The sequence below is a fragment of the Triticum urartu genome, chromosome 1A (genome assembly GCF_056163025.1).
Source record: "Triticum urartu cultivar PI428250 chromosome 1A, HENAU_Tu73, whole genome shotgun sequence".
NCBI lineage: Eukaryota > Viridiplantae > Streptophyta > Magnoliopsida > Poales > Poaceae > Triticum > Triticum urartu.
This window is the reverse complement of record NC_141873.1, coordinates 49658144-49673402: the sequence shown is the minus strand read 5'-3', so window position 1 is coordinate 49673402 and position 15259 is coordinate 49658144. Positions and strand designations below refer to the sequence as shown.

General features: G+C 43.0%; 1 protein-coding gene across 1 annotated transcript; it reads right to left on the bottom strand.

Annotated features, from left to right (window-relative positions):
* Nucleotides 1-8698: 8698 nt before the first annotated feature.
* On the bottom strand, nt 8699-9558 carry LOC147989887 (uncharacterized). The gene is made up of 3 exons (XM_087536474.1): nt 9217-9558; nt 9030-9121; nt 8699-8906 (listed from the first exon to the last, which is right to left on the bottom strand). The coding sequence occupies exons 1-3, from the start codon at nt 9556-9558 to the stop codon at nt 8699-8701; spliced, it is 642 nt and encodes a 213-aa protein (XP_087392600.1).
* Between the last annotated feature and the right edge of the window lie 5701 nt (nt 9559-15259).

The following is a 15259-nucleotide window of genomic DNA, read 5'->3' as shown; positions in this document are numbered from 1 at the left end:
ACTATTGACAAGATTAATAGCACATGAGATGTATACTATGAAAATTATATTATTGGAAGCTCCTTTGACATACAAATTTGAAGGTATGCTTTGTGTAAGTTGCATGTCATATATTATTGCTCTAACGTTTGGTCAAAGTTAGCCTCGAAAAACGCATTAGGACCTATATAGATGGAAGGAGGGAGTAGAAATTCACCCGAGGACACAAATGTGATTTTTCAACCAACTTTGGTGCACGGGAGCATGTGCTTGTAGTTCAAATTTGAATTATGCACATTAAATGACCAAAAACTCAATTAATGTGTAAATAAGGCCAAACGAAGCCAGAATAATTCCAAAATTTAAAAGGGCACTCATGTAGTTCTATGTTGCCTTTATAAATAAACTCAAGGGGGACAACGTATATCGTTTCGCACTCAAAGGTGGCACGTTCCCTCTCAGAACCACGAGCCTTCTTGAGAGAAGCTTCGGTTTGCAAGAAGCTTATACCAAAATTTGTTCCTATTCAGCCAATTTTTTTACCCCAACATGGTAGTACCATGACATGACATCCATGCCAAGTTTCATGATTTTCAGACGTGTTTTGGATTTACAAGAATTTTAAAACCAAGTTTCTCAATGTTCTCGGACGAGCCACGATGCCCAGATGTTTTAATTTTATTCTCATTTCTGGCATGGGACCTAGAAATTCACCCGAGGACACAAATGTGATTTTTCAACCAACTTTGGTGCACGAGAGCATGTGCTTGTAGTTCAAATTTGACGTATGCACATTAAATGACCAGAAACTCAATTAATGTATAAAAAACGACAAACGAACCCGGAATAATTCCAAATTTTAACAGGGCACTAATGTAGTTCTATGTTGCCTTTGTTAAGAAACTCAAGGGGGGGAAGCGTATATCGTTTCACACTCAAAGGTGGCACGTTCCCTCTTAGAACCACGAGCTTCCAAATCGGCCCAATTTTTTTACCACAACAAGTTAGTGCCATGACATGACACCATGCCAAGTTTCATGATTTCCAGGCGAGTTTTGGATTTACATGAATTTAAAATCAAAGTTTCTCGATGTTCTCGGCCGAGTCATGACACCTAGATGTTTGAATTTCATTCTCATTTCTTCCATGGGACCTAGAAATTCAACCAAGGACACACATGTGGTTTTTCAACCCACTTTGGTGCACCGGAGCATGTGCATGCAATTCATATTTAGATTATGCACATTAAAAGTCCAGAAACTCAATTAATGTATAAAAAGGCCAAATGAACCCGAAATAATTCCAAAATTTAACAGGGCACTCATATAGTTCTATGTTGCCTCTGTAAATAAAATCAGGGGGAGGCAGCGTATATCGTTTCGCACACAAAGGTGACACGTTCCCTCTCGGAACCACGAGGCTTGTTGAGAGAATCTCCAGTTTTGCAAGAGGCTTATACCAAAACTTGTCCCAATTCAGTCAAAAATTATACGTATGAAAATAGGGTTTAGATTATCCCAAACATCTCGCTACCTAGACCAATAATGTACTATGATTTGAATTCAACATAAAATGGATACAAATATTTGAATTGGAGAGCGTATGGTACATGTAGTTCATAGTGAAATATGATTACTGCTATATGTATGTTTTTTGTTATCAAGATAATATTTAAATTATTGTACAACTTGACAACAATCGTATTCAAATAAGGAAAATTGATTCAAATTTAGTCCATATGGTAGACGACAATATATATGTTCACATGGTGGAGTAAAATGTTCATATATGATGGAAGATCAAAATGTACGACTACATCAATTATAAACCGCAAGGTCACCTAACGATATATTCGAATTCAACATAACGTGGATTCAAAAATTGAAATTCGAGATCATGGCATCTGTAATCATATAAAAAGGGACATTACTCTTTCCTTGGTGGGAATTGATTTGGCTTTTGTTGTTGTTGAGGGAAGTGCGAATCGATTTGGTAATGTGTAGGGTAATCTTGTTCTCCCAATTTTTTTACATTTTTCTTGTAGTTTTTTCAATGGCAGCTATAGCAATATAGTAAAAGGGGAAATGACTCTCTTGTGTCTTGTATGAATTGCTTTTTTACACATTAAGTTTGTTCTGCCGAACAAGGAATCTGCACCTTGTTATCCCGAAATTTTCAAGCTCGAGTATCTTTTGTCTCACCTGCTTTGAAACTCCCGCTTCTTCAACCCGCGCCGCGCCTTGTTATCCCGAAATTTGGACGCGTGCGAGAACTCCCTCCTCATCCGAAATCGCTCCCGTAGCCCAGACACGCGAAATCCCCCTTCTACCCTCAGCCGAAAATGAAGCTCCACATCGCAGTGTCAAAACCGGTGGGGGTACGCTAGTAACTTACCCTACATTTCGGACAAGCGCGTCCCTAAGCTTGGCTCCCCCTCCCCCTTCGCGCCCCCCCCCCCCATTCGTACACCGAGGCCGCCAAAACCCGCGAAATCCCACGCTCCTCCGTCGGCCTCCCGACCGCCGCCCAGCAGGAGACTCTTCCCTGACTACGTCGTCCACCGCAACAGCTCATCGTCCCTCATCCACCGCACCGGATGAGGATCCATTGTCGATCTTGTCGTCCCGCCGGATCAACCGCCCCGTCCTCCACCTCCAAGGAGCTGCCCCGACGTTCACCTCGTCTATCGCGCCACCTCAACCCCCACAGCACCATCTTGACCTGCCCCACCGGAACCGCAGCACCCTCACCAATTCCTCCGATGAAGCCGAGGCCAACTCGGCGCCACCAAGGAGGTTCTGCACTCACCGCTGCATTTTATCTTTTATTCGATCTCACGGGGCTGTCGGTGCTCGATACCGAGCAGACATGGCGTGTCTCCATCGACGGCGCCGTCGCCGGCCACATCATCCATGGCGTCTCTCCCCCATGTCGTTGCTTACTCGGCGGCGACTTCCACAACGGCACTAGCTGCAGCTGCTCCGACTCTCGCTCGCGCCGCGGCTCTGTTCTTGCTGTCGGTCGCGCTGCTACACTGCTCTTGCTTTCATTTGTGCTGCTGCTCTGCTCTTGCTCTCGCTTGCGCTGCTGCTGCTGCACGACCTCCGGCGGCTACAGGAGTTGCTGCTTTAGCACTCGCTTGCGGTGCTACTGCACGACTTGCTCTCTGCTAGTGTGTTCCCTGCTCGAGCGCCTGCTGATTTAGATCACTACTTCTCTGTTACTAGTGCTCGAGCGCCCTAAACATCTATTGCAATGCTCTGTTACTAGTTCAATCAGTTTCGACTATGAAGTTCATTTTCTTCAGTTAAGTTCAGAGTGAACAGTACTTACAGCATCTGTCGGAGCGGCCGTGGCACGGCTGATGCGTTTTACATCTAACACTTTTTAGTGATGTATTTTACATCATCTATTGCAGATGATATTAGGGTCCCACTTCAGATTAACGTTGTCTGTCTTGTCATGCTTCAGCCTCGTCGCCGTACACCTTAGCGGAGCTGCTCCAATGACGGAACCGTCCATCACAGCGGAGCAGTACCCTCGGTGCCGTTTCCGGAGGCCTCGGATCTTCTTCCCCGCCTCCGACAGTCACACCAGCATCATCACCATCCTCCACGTCCAACCCAATGATGATGATGTCCACAAGGCTATGCCAAAGAGGTTGTACACTCGTCGCATCACTTTGTTTCTCCATCCCTCTGTTCTTCCAATTCATGTGAGCCAAACACCCAGGTTGACTGAAATCCTATGTTTCCAAATGCTCTGTTTTGCACGTACATTCCTCTCCTATTCCTGTGTTTTTCCTGTCCCTGCATTTATAGAATCCTCCAATTCTAAGGATCCCTTACAGATTTACTTAATTTTCAGATAGGCATCAAAGAAAACTCTGTGTGTTATGTCCTGCTCCTGTCGTGCCATCATCCACCCCACCTGAGGTGCACCATCAACAGAAGCGTTCACTGCAGCAGAGATCCCCCCTGCAGACTTACTTTCGTCGCCTCAGATCACCTTCCCCGTTGCCGGCAGCCATGCCAACTGCATTACCATCATTGACTAAGCAGATGAACCTGAGGACTACATAGTTCCGGAAGAGAGGTCGCAGTCTTTCGTGTTTTCTTACGTTATACATCAGTTATTATTACCTGCTACTTTATCGTTCAATCTTGAGTTTTGAATTGCCCATGGGTCTCATATCGAGCCAGCAACGAATAGTATCTGTCTACTATCTGGTTCATCTGGGGTCTTCTATGTGGTTCATGTTGGGTGGGCAACAAACAATAGATGATCCATTGTCTATCTTTTTAAACTGAAGCTATAATCTACCTGCTATCATTAGTTTTGGATCCATCCACTCGTTTGCTACCATCAGTCTTGATTTTTGCATGCATCCCATAGGCCTTACAAAATCTAACTATTTTATTATTATGCATGTCAGATATTGTACACAATCGTACTAAACATGTAGAGAAAAAGAGAAGCCCGTTGTGTGCGAATATAATGTCATGCAGACGCCGCTCCATGGTGGGTGAAGTGCCCCCCCCCTCCTGCATTTCCAGATTGTATTCCAGAGGAAGATAACTGTTCAGATGGAGATTCAGAAGGAGCCGACCAGGCCTGTTTACCACCTGAGGTGTTTGCTCTAACCTGGCATGCTGATGTTGGTCATATCATGCATATGGCGCCTTGCATTGCTTACATTATACATCTTATATGTCATCAGCTTAGTTTAGATTTGCTTTGTGTGAATGCCACCTGTTTGGTTTCTATATCATACTCTTCCTGTGCATCAGCCATTTGAGTCGGTCATGGGAAAATCTGGAGTGAAAACAAGGTCTTCTGAGCAGTCAGTGCTACCTGTCAATGCAGATTTCTTGCTGGTTGCAGATAGCTCCTCAAAGGAGGATTCAGAGAGAGATGACCAGTCGTATCCCCCCCCCCCCCCGCCGAGGTGCATGCTCTAACTTGGCTGGGTTATATTTCTCATATCATGCATATGGTGTCTTGCATTGCCATGTCATCTACTTAGATTAGACATGCTTTGTGTGAATGCCTCATGTTTGCTTTTTATATCAGATATGTGAATTATGCAATGCCATGTTTTTCAGCCAGTTATCATATATGTGAATTATGCACCGCCATGGAGCCAGGCATCATATATGTGAATTATCTCATGCCATCTTTTTTTCATTACGTATTCCATTTGTCAACAATCTGTGTATATTGAACTACTCTTCATGTGTATCAGCCATTTGAGCCGGTTACGGAAAAATCTGGAGTGAAAACAAGGTCTTCAGAGCAGGGAATGGTACCTGTTGAAGCATATATCTCGATGGTTATAGGGAGCTCCTCAGACGAGGATTCAGAGACAGATGACCAGTCCTATATCCCACTTGAGGTGTATGCTCTAAGTTGCAATGTTTATATTTCTCATATGATGCATATGGTGTCTTGCATTGCTTAGTTTAGACATCATATGCACAATATTGAATTCTATCTGCTTAGTTTAGAGATCATACATGCGAGTGCCAGCTGCTTAGTATATGAATCAATTATGTCAATTATATCATGCCATCCTGTATACTTAGACAACATGTATGTGAATTATTTCATCCCAACCTATTTTAGAAAGACATCATATAGTTTTGTCATGCCATCCCGTTTAGGTACTCATCATATGTTGAATTATGCCATTATATCCTATTAAGTTATCCATCATATATCTGAAACTATGTCATGCTATCCTGTTTAGTTAGGCATCATATATGTGAAATTGTGTCATGTTGTCCTATTTGGTTAGACAACATATATGTGAATTACCACATTTGTCTATCATACAATGTCTGTACATTCAATTTCTTTTCTTGTTTATCAGCCATTTGAATTGGAGGGGGTGATGGCAGTATCTAAGGGAGCAAAAACTCGTTCTTCACAGAAGACAGTGCTACCCGTCGATGCAGATAGAACCATGGTTGTACTGGCCCACAAACTAGCCCCACCACACATAATCAAGACTCTTCCAGATTGCACACTTACACCGTTGGGCAGAGAACCAGCTACAACCCATCGAACCGCAACCCCAGCAGATAGTAACCCACTTATAGTTGACAAAGCACCATGTCCACCACAGAGTATCGCCACACAAGCAGTTTGTAAAGCTACTGCAGTGCCCAAAGCACGAAGACCACCACAGCTAACCCAAACTCCACGTTTAAAGCGGAAGAGCAATTGTTCTCAGGTCAGATTCCGTAGCTATGGTCCATACTCCTTTGTTGTTGCATCACTGTATTTACTCATACCAACTACTTTCGAATTTGAAGGATCCAATTAAAACTCCAATGGTGCAACAGGTATGTTTTAAACCTATTTCTTTAACTGGATTGTTGTTCTAACTTCTTGCTCTATGTTGATTTTAGTTTAAGTTGTATAAACAGTTATGTTCTCATGTGATGCACATTACAAGTGCTGCCAATGCTGTGTAGTTTCTCACACTTATATTCTGTCTATGCTGCTGTGTCTTAAAAATATATGAGTTGAACTGTGTCTTTATCTTGATTAGGGAACATAAACTAGAATGATATGGACAATACAGTGACCATAGTACATAGATATATGTTTGTTTCATGCTGTTATCCTGTCCACCTTACTACTGAACCGGTTTACCAAAATGAGTTTCGTATACTACAAGCTAAACATGTGATGTGTCTGCTTGTTTCTCTTGTAGTATGCAAACAGAACATTGGAGAAGAGCACCCCACTATGCAATGGTAGAGAAAGTAATGCAGATAAGGTTCAAGATAGTGAGACAACCCTGTTGGTCTCCAAGAAAGGTGATAAAAATGATCTTGTAGACAGTGAGAAAACCCCACTGCCCTGCGTTGATGTAGTGCTCGAGTTACTGGCCAGTACCGCTGGCACAAGCTCTTTGAACTCGTTTCCTGAATCACTTCGGCTTCTTCAGTCTCAGCTACAAGGTGAAAGGCATCAGTCAGCTGTGCTGCGGCAAGAAGGCGAAGGACTGAGGAAGTCCCTGCAGAATTCAGATGCGTACTTTCTTGTGCAACAGCAAGCGTTCGAGGATTTAAGCGCCAAACAAGAGAAAGTTAATAAGCTTGCTAAGCATCTTGCTAGCATTATGGGTACCCAGGATATTGTTTCTTGAACTCTTCTAAAGTGGTTTCAGTTCTAGACTTGTTTTGCTATGGCGTTTATATGCTGCTTTGTTCCCTATATTTGCACTGGTGGCGAACTTTGATGCCCAGTGGATGTAATATGTGTAATAGTCGTGATAGCCTAGCATAAGTTGCTTGCTTATTTATTTCATTGTTATCTTGTTTATTTGTTTGCTTGTAGTCAGTGCAGTTCTTTTTCCGCGGTTTTCTAGTGGCTGCAATAACCTATTTTTAAAACTAGGCCACAATAACCATGGGCTAATATTTACTGTAGTGACACTAGGCCTCCTACGGGCCGTAGAAGCAGTGGGCCTTCTACGGGCCGTAGAAACAGTAGGCCTTTTATGGGTCGTAGAAACAATGGGCCTTCTACGGGCCGTAGAAACAATGAGCCTTCTACGGGCCGTATCATCAATGGGCCTTCTGCGGGCCGTATCATCAATGGGCCTTATACGGGTCGTATGATCGATTGGCCAAACATGGGCCAATAACAGGCCGCATTATGGCCATAAACGGGCTAGAGTTGGAATCGTCCGTTCATGGGCCGACCATAACGGGCCATGGTTAATAGGCCGTATTTGATGACGCTATGAAAACGGCCCAACGTATTAACGGACCACAAATGGGCCGACTGTAACCACGGGCTGAATTTGGCCCACAAGAAAAAAATGGCAGTAACAGGCCGTAAGTAAACGAATGATGGAAATGAGCCCAAGAATAAATGGGCTCTTAGAAGGTCGAAAGATAACATGGGCTGGAAACGGCCCAACGGAATAACGGGCCATTAATGGGTATAAAGTGATACACTGTTCATTACGTGCCAGTTTAACCATGAGCCGTTAATGGGTGTAAAGTGGTACACTGTTCATTACGGGCCAGTTTCACCACGGGCCATTAATAGGCCAAGAGTTACATAGGGCCTCATATGGGCTGAAAGACGTCATGGGCCATACATGGGCCAGAAGTGAAAACGGGCTGGAATCATATTGGATGGCCCAAATGACGCTACTGGACCTAATTCAGATAGGGTGTAACGGGCCTTGGGTTAGCGGGTTGTAAATGGGCTATATGCGAACAGGCCGTTAACAGGCTTTCCATGGGCTGGCCCGCCACCTTTTGACCAAGTCAAACGGGCCGGCCTTTTCACAGGAATGGGCCTCTGTTGGGCCGTGCCACGTGTTGACGTAACATAGGCGCCTTCTGTCCAATGAGTGGATGACATCTGTCCCAACGATGAGCCGACACGTGTTTCCTCTAGCCAATGATGATTTTACACATGGAAAATCCCCATTGGTCGGGGCTGTTAACGGGTCATCGGATCCAAAACCCGAACCGATAGGTTAACGGTGTTCCGTTATGGTGGATGCCACGTGTTGGTCACCCTTGACGAAAGCACTTCTGTGACGTGCGATTTATCGTCATGGAAGTGCACACTTCCATGATGATAATTTTGGTAATGTCATGGAACACTTCTACGACAGCATAGGTATGACTATCTTGATTCTGTCATAAAATCGTCATGGATGTACATGCATGACAAAAAACGCGACCTACTGTGACAAACACGTATCATCACGGAAGTGTATTTTTTTGTAGTGGATGGACTTGATAGCAATAGCAACTTCACGGACTGCTTCAGACATGTTGCTCATGACCAAGACTTCTTCTTCAGTCATCAAGCTAGCCCTCTTCCTTTTGCCAGTGGAGCTAGACACATCCTTACATGGTTGCTTCCGATAAGGAGCAGCAGCAGTAGCACTCAAGCTAGGTTCATTCCCATCCACAACAAATTCAGAACCACAAGCTTCAAGGTTTACAAATGATGAGGAGGTTCCCACCATTGAAGGAACCCCAAGAGCCTCATTAGATGTCATTGCATACCTTCCTGTAGCAATACCACTTCCCAAGATAGAAAGCATCTGAACATAATTCTCTAAAGGCACATTGAGGTACTCAACATCTTTAGGATGGTCCTACATGAAGCGTAAGTAATTCTATGAGCATAAGTAATTCTATGAGCATATGTAATTAAATAGCTACTGATCAGCCACTAAAAGCTAGTACAAACCTTGATATGGCCCATGTAGTGCTCTTTCTCCAGCAATATGACATAGTTGTTATCATCCCAAAGTGACCCACTAATGCCTCGGAGCCTACTTATCTTCACCCACCTAGCACGCCACTTGCGGAGGTGGTTGTACACTTGGGTCTCGGTTATGGAAACACCAAAGTGATCACTACAATTCTTAGCCACCTGGTTTAGGTGCACCTCCTTAAAGCCCTTTTCCGTCTTCGCTCCACTAGCAATGAGCTCTACAAAGCGACGTAACATGAACCCAAACATTGGAGATGTCCAGCGCAATGGGTGATTCCCACCGCCATGCCCACCATCAGCCGCCATCTCAGCCATCATTCCTATGTACAGAACAAACAAAAGGAAAGGAAAAATGATTACATAAGAGAATAAAATTTTATATCAAGTCTAAACATAATTAAATAGAAGTAAAGAACCAATAAACAGAAATAAAGTGGAGCTCAAACAGCAACATAAGGTAGCAAATAAGACATAAATGTTTCAATTTGGGTACATGACAGAATTATTCATAATGCATTACAACATAGAATTGAGCTCTACACTTGAGCTCTACATGGTAGAATTATACACAATACATTACAATATAGAATTGAGCTCTACACTTGAGCTCTACACACGTGAAATGCCCCTATTGGCAAACATATGCCCAGCCCAACCATCTCTAATTTGTGACCGGGTTCTATTATCATGTTCTATGTCAATCACACCATCCGATGCTGGATTTCCAGTCCAAGTGTGCTCAGGTGGTACAAACTCATCCTCTCCCCACTGAAGTATCCAATTATGAAGAATGCAGCAAGCTAGGATGATTTTGACTTGTGAGGGATAATGGTGGTGAGGCTTGTTGTCCACAATTCTCCACCGGTTCTTGAAAGCTGCAAACGCCCTCTCAATCGTGATCCTCAATGAGGAGTGGCGGAGGTTGAATAATTCCTTCTCGTTTTGAGGGACACGTTCACCAAACTCAGTAAGATGATAGCGAGTAGCCCTATATGGTGGAAGAAACCTTGGCCTCACGGCATAGCCCGCATCCACGAGGTAGAATTTTCCTAACAAACAAGAGGTCATGTGTTGTGTTACTACTAATAGTTTTAAATGATCAAAAGCCACTAAAAATGGTTCACTAATACCTGCAGGGACAACAAATCCACCATTCCTTTCCAAAGCATCAGCCAAAATGAGTGCATCATGGGCCGACCCTTCCCAAACAGCTAACACATAGGTAAACTTAAGGTCAAAGTCAACCGCAGCCATCACATTTTGGGTAGTGCCACCTTTCTGACCCCTAAATGCCGAAGCAATAGCAGCTGGTACCTTGGCAGCAACATGGGTGCCATCAATTGCACCAACACGATCCTAAGAGAAGAGGTGAGGTATATTTTTGTAAAATATGGGTTAACCGGCATGTCCATAGAATTCTAAATGGTAAAGTATTACCTTAAAGTAGGGATAGAGGCACCTACGTGTAGGATTTTTGGATGAATATCATTGAAAGGGGGCTGGATTATCTCATCACGCAACTCCCCAATTGCATATAAAACTGCCTTGAAGTATCGACTGATTACTTCAATTGACCTCCTAAATATGGGTTTCATTGCCCTAAACCTATGGTTGTGCCCAACTACAAGAAGGAACATCGCAAGCTGCTCCTCAATGCAGGTATGAATGTTGTCTTCCAACAATTTCCGATCACGAAACAAGTTACACAAGTTATAAAATGGGGCCATGTTCATCCTTAGTAGGTCATGGCAATTTATATCATTGGTTTCATAGATAAAACGTAGATTGGACAACCTAGCTGCGTCTCTCTCAAGCATAACGTAACAAATTGGAGCACGATAGTTTCTAATTCTAGCCCTTGTAGTTATTGTGGCCATATAGGCACACAAAACAGCAGCCAAACCAGCAACTTGCACTATCAGCGTATCTCGGGTCTTGCCGTTGTCATCCATCTATATAAATTTAGCACATATTTATAAATTAATAAAGGCATGGGAACTGATAATATTAACATTATTTGTATCATCAAAACAAAATAAATACATGAACAAATTGTTCAGGAAGTTAACTCACATAGATCTATGATAATCAAAAAATTAGCTGACAAATATATGCACTTTTCTTTCCTACCTAAAGATTCCTTGTAATTTCCACAAGTTAGCTCACATAGATCCATGATAATAAAAAAATTTACTAGCCCAATAGCTCACATAGATGCATGCTAATCACACAGATCTAGGAGAGGAGGTTCAGGACAGGGCCTGTACAGGAGCGACGGGATGCATGTGCATCCCAGCAATGGGTTGCATCTGTGTGGAGGGCAGGGGTGAACGCGTGAGCACACGCATGTGTGCGTGTGGGTGTCGTGTCTGTACATGAGCGAGGGGAGTAGCTCCCATGGCCACAGCGACCATGGCTGCGAGCTCGGCTCCAACCTAAACACGCCCACGCCGGCCACGCGCGGCCTTGGCCAGGAGCTCGGCCCCGACCAAAACGCGTGCAGGGAACGGCAGCATCCCGCCTAGCTGCCTGCTCACATCCGCATCGGTAGAAGCAGCAGCGCAATGGCAGAGAGAGATGAGAGGGATCCGTGAGGGATGGGGACAGATGGAAGAGGGATGGGAGGAGGAGAGTCCAACCTCTGCGCGGAGAGGATGCGCGCCGGCAACATGCCCACGAGGCGATAGAGCGACGAGATCCGTTCACCGGAGAGAGGAGAGGGGTGGTGAGAGCGGCGCGAATGCAGGTGTGGATCGACAGGGAGAGAAACCCTAGCCCTCTTCGCTCGCGTGGGTGCGGGCGTGGGTGCATGCGCGGATGCAAGCTCGCGAAAACGGCTGAAACTTGCATGCGAGCTCAGCCTGGCTGGGGGGCTATTTTTCATCAGTCGGGCCTAGCCCAGAACGACGCGCAGCCTATCAAACGTTGCGAAAATTGCATGGTGGGTGCGATGCAGGTGCGAGGCAAGAAACCAAACACGCCCCAATTGCATCTCTCTTTGTAAACCCTACCCTCCACCATGTTTATAAGGGGAGGCTAGGGAGCTCTCCATCCAATGGAATCTGATAGAACAAACTCTTGGTAGACATGTAAACTCTATAATAATCCCTCACGCGAGGTATATAAACCTACCTTGAATAACAATAACAAGCGGAATGTAGTGTATTACCCCTCATCGGAGGCCCGAACCTGATAACTTTTGTGTGTGGGCCCCATCCTGGTACATCCGGTCATGCTAGGCACCATACCAAGGGTACTGATGACTTTTCGCTCTATTAGTTGACGCGCCAGACACGGACTGCGCTGGTCGGAGAACGAACCCAGATGGTTGCACGGGACTGAAAAGGCACAAAGTTTGCTTTATTCTTGTGTTGTACATGAATGTACATGTATGCAATGACATGGATATTGTATATATGCAAGATGCATGTGACTAATGGTATAAATGAATATAATTGTATGAAATGTATATTTGGGTTGTATATGTTTGTCAGTCGTTTATCTATACCTAATAATAAAGAGCTATTGCTTCTCGCGGTATGTCATCAAATTTGCTCCAATAGTTGTAAAATATTATCCAGTGATGCCACCTATAAGTGATAAAAAAACATTCACACAGGGGAATACCCGCCTCGGCCGACCCAAGTAGGAACCTTCTATACCGCGCTCAGCGCGCTGGGAGAAGACACAACACTTCTTTGGGCCAGCCCATGTTCGGGAGGCCTGTTTCTTAATTTTGATTTTTATTTTTGATTTTCCTTTTTCATCTTTGTTTTTCTACTTTAAATAATTCATGATTTAAAAAACCAAAAATAAAAAAATGAGAATTTTGAAATAAATTTCTTAATAATTCATAAATGTTTATGGATTCAGAAAATGTTCGCATATACAATAAATATTCAAAATTCTGAAAACAAAAGTTTGGGAAATTAAAAATGTTCATGATTTTTTTTAAAGTACGTGTAATAAAAATGTTAACGAAATTGAACAAAATTTCGCTAATTCAAAAAATATTCATGAATTGAAAAATATCCTAAGAGCTCAAAAACCGTTTGTGACTTACAAAATAGTTTTTTGATTCATAAAATATTCACTGATTTAAAAAATGATCATGGATTTTAAAAAATGTTTGCTAAACCAAAAAATATTCGCGAATTTCAAAAATTGTTCCACCAAGCAACTTCCAAAAAAATGTTCGTCGATTCTGGAAATATTCGCCTATTGAAGAAAAATAACTAAAAAATGTTTGAAAATAGTATAAATGTTCATGAATTCAAAAAATGTTCATGATTTTAGAAAATGTACGGAAATCGGTAAAAGTGTTCATGAATTTGAAATATTCACGATTTCAGATATGTTCACGGTTTTTATTCACAATTTCCCGAATATTCATGATTTTTCAAAAATTGTTCACAATTTCCCGAAAAGGATAGTGATAGTATATCTCGGTGATGCAGCCAAATGTGGTCATGGCCATTGGAGATTATGAATTTTTTTCTCCAGTTGCAACGCATGGGCTGTTTTGCTAGTGATATGTAATGTGTGAATGTGACTACATATATGTGCTTTGTGTATGTGTGTATAGTGTAGCTAGGGCTGCATTGTTCAACAATTCGGCCAACTCTACATAGCCATCATCAATCGGCTAGCCGGTCTGCAATGACACTCGTTAATAGTGGCAATCATCAAGGGAGAGCATTCCCTCATTTAGTTGTTTCATTGTTCATCCCTCTTTCCACATCCATCGGAGTCCCCCAACTCTCCTAACCTATTTTGTTTCTACGACTCTCACTAGGTGGGAGTTATTGTTTCCAAGGAGGATAACCCCTTAGCGGCCATATCGATTGGTTCATATAAGTTATATATTACTACTATTTATTATCAAAAGTAATGTCAAACATTGACAATGAATAAATCGGTTTGAGAAAACCCAGGGCCATCAATGTAGAATCAGTCTCACGCCACCATCTCAATAATCCTAGCACAAACCTTATAATGGTGGACCATGCATAATCCATGAGTTGAGTGTTGAGAGATATGTGACCTAATGAATGGAGCAAGTCTCAAAATACAACACCTCTAGGAATGAATTTCGATGTCAACTCGTAATACCACCATACACCTCTATCTCGTGCACCGCTGCTCCAGATTTACGTGACCAAGGCAAGCACATGCACTAGTTGTTCATCTACGACCGGATGAAACCTGTTGACCACCACCGTCCAAAAGCACCAAGGGTTTAGCCTATAAATGGCATCAACGAGCCGATAGTGACACGGCGGGCACGCTTTCTAGGTCAACTACAGTGCTGATGGGATAAAGAAGATATCAAGGTGTAGGAGAGCAAGGAGGAGTTTAAACAGAAGTAAACATCTAACTTAATGATGTTATATATATTTGGAGCTACTAAAAATCAGTCGACCGTTGGATTGTCGTTCCTTTAAGATTTGCGTAGCTCAGCTTATTTGTCTCAATTCGGCTTGCTAAAGCGTGCGTCTGGCCTGTTTTTCTTTCCGGTTTCGTTGTTTGATCTGGGCTCCTTTGGTCGTGGCGGGGGCAGGGTTTTCCCGTGGGCTGGGCAGGCGTTCAACCCATTTTTTGTTGTTTGCTTTTTTTTCTTTTCTTTTGTAAACTATTACAATTGAAGAGAGAGACAGAAGAGGAAGTTGTCACCATTACTGGCCGTGACTTAGGGAGGGGAAGGGATCCTGTCACATACATTCCTCTCTGCGTACTCTCTCTGTAGCATGGGGTGTTTTTCCTTGTGTGCAAGTGGCCGTCCTTTTTTACTTGAAAATTTCTGCTTTTTGTTGCCTAATTTATGTGTTTATTCCACTTATACTTTTTATTTTTTCTTCTTCATAATTTTATGTATCTACTAAAATAGATCATCTATCATTGCTTCTTTATTCTTGTTTTTTTGCTTTTCACTTCTTCTTTTCTTCTTTTTATTGTTTAGTTGCACTACCTTTTTCAATGTGAAACATGAATTAAGCAAATTTCCAATAAGTCATTA

Coding starts and splice junctions, on each gene's coding strand:
- LOC147989887 (XM_087536474.1), bottom strand. CDS start 9,558: ATGGCTGAGATGGCGGCTGATGGTGGGCATGGCGGTGGGAATCACCCA. Junction 9,122..9,216: donor ACTACATGGGCCATATCAAG/GTTTGTACTAGC, acceptor CGCTTCATGTAG/GACCATCCTAAAGATGTTGA. Junction 8,907..9,029: donor AGTGGTATTGCTACAGGAAG/GTATGCAATGAC, acceptor ACCTAGCTTGAG/TGCTACTGCTGCTGCTCCTT.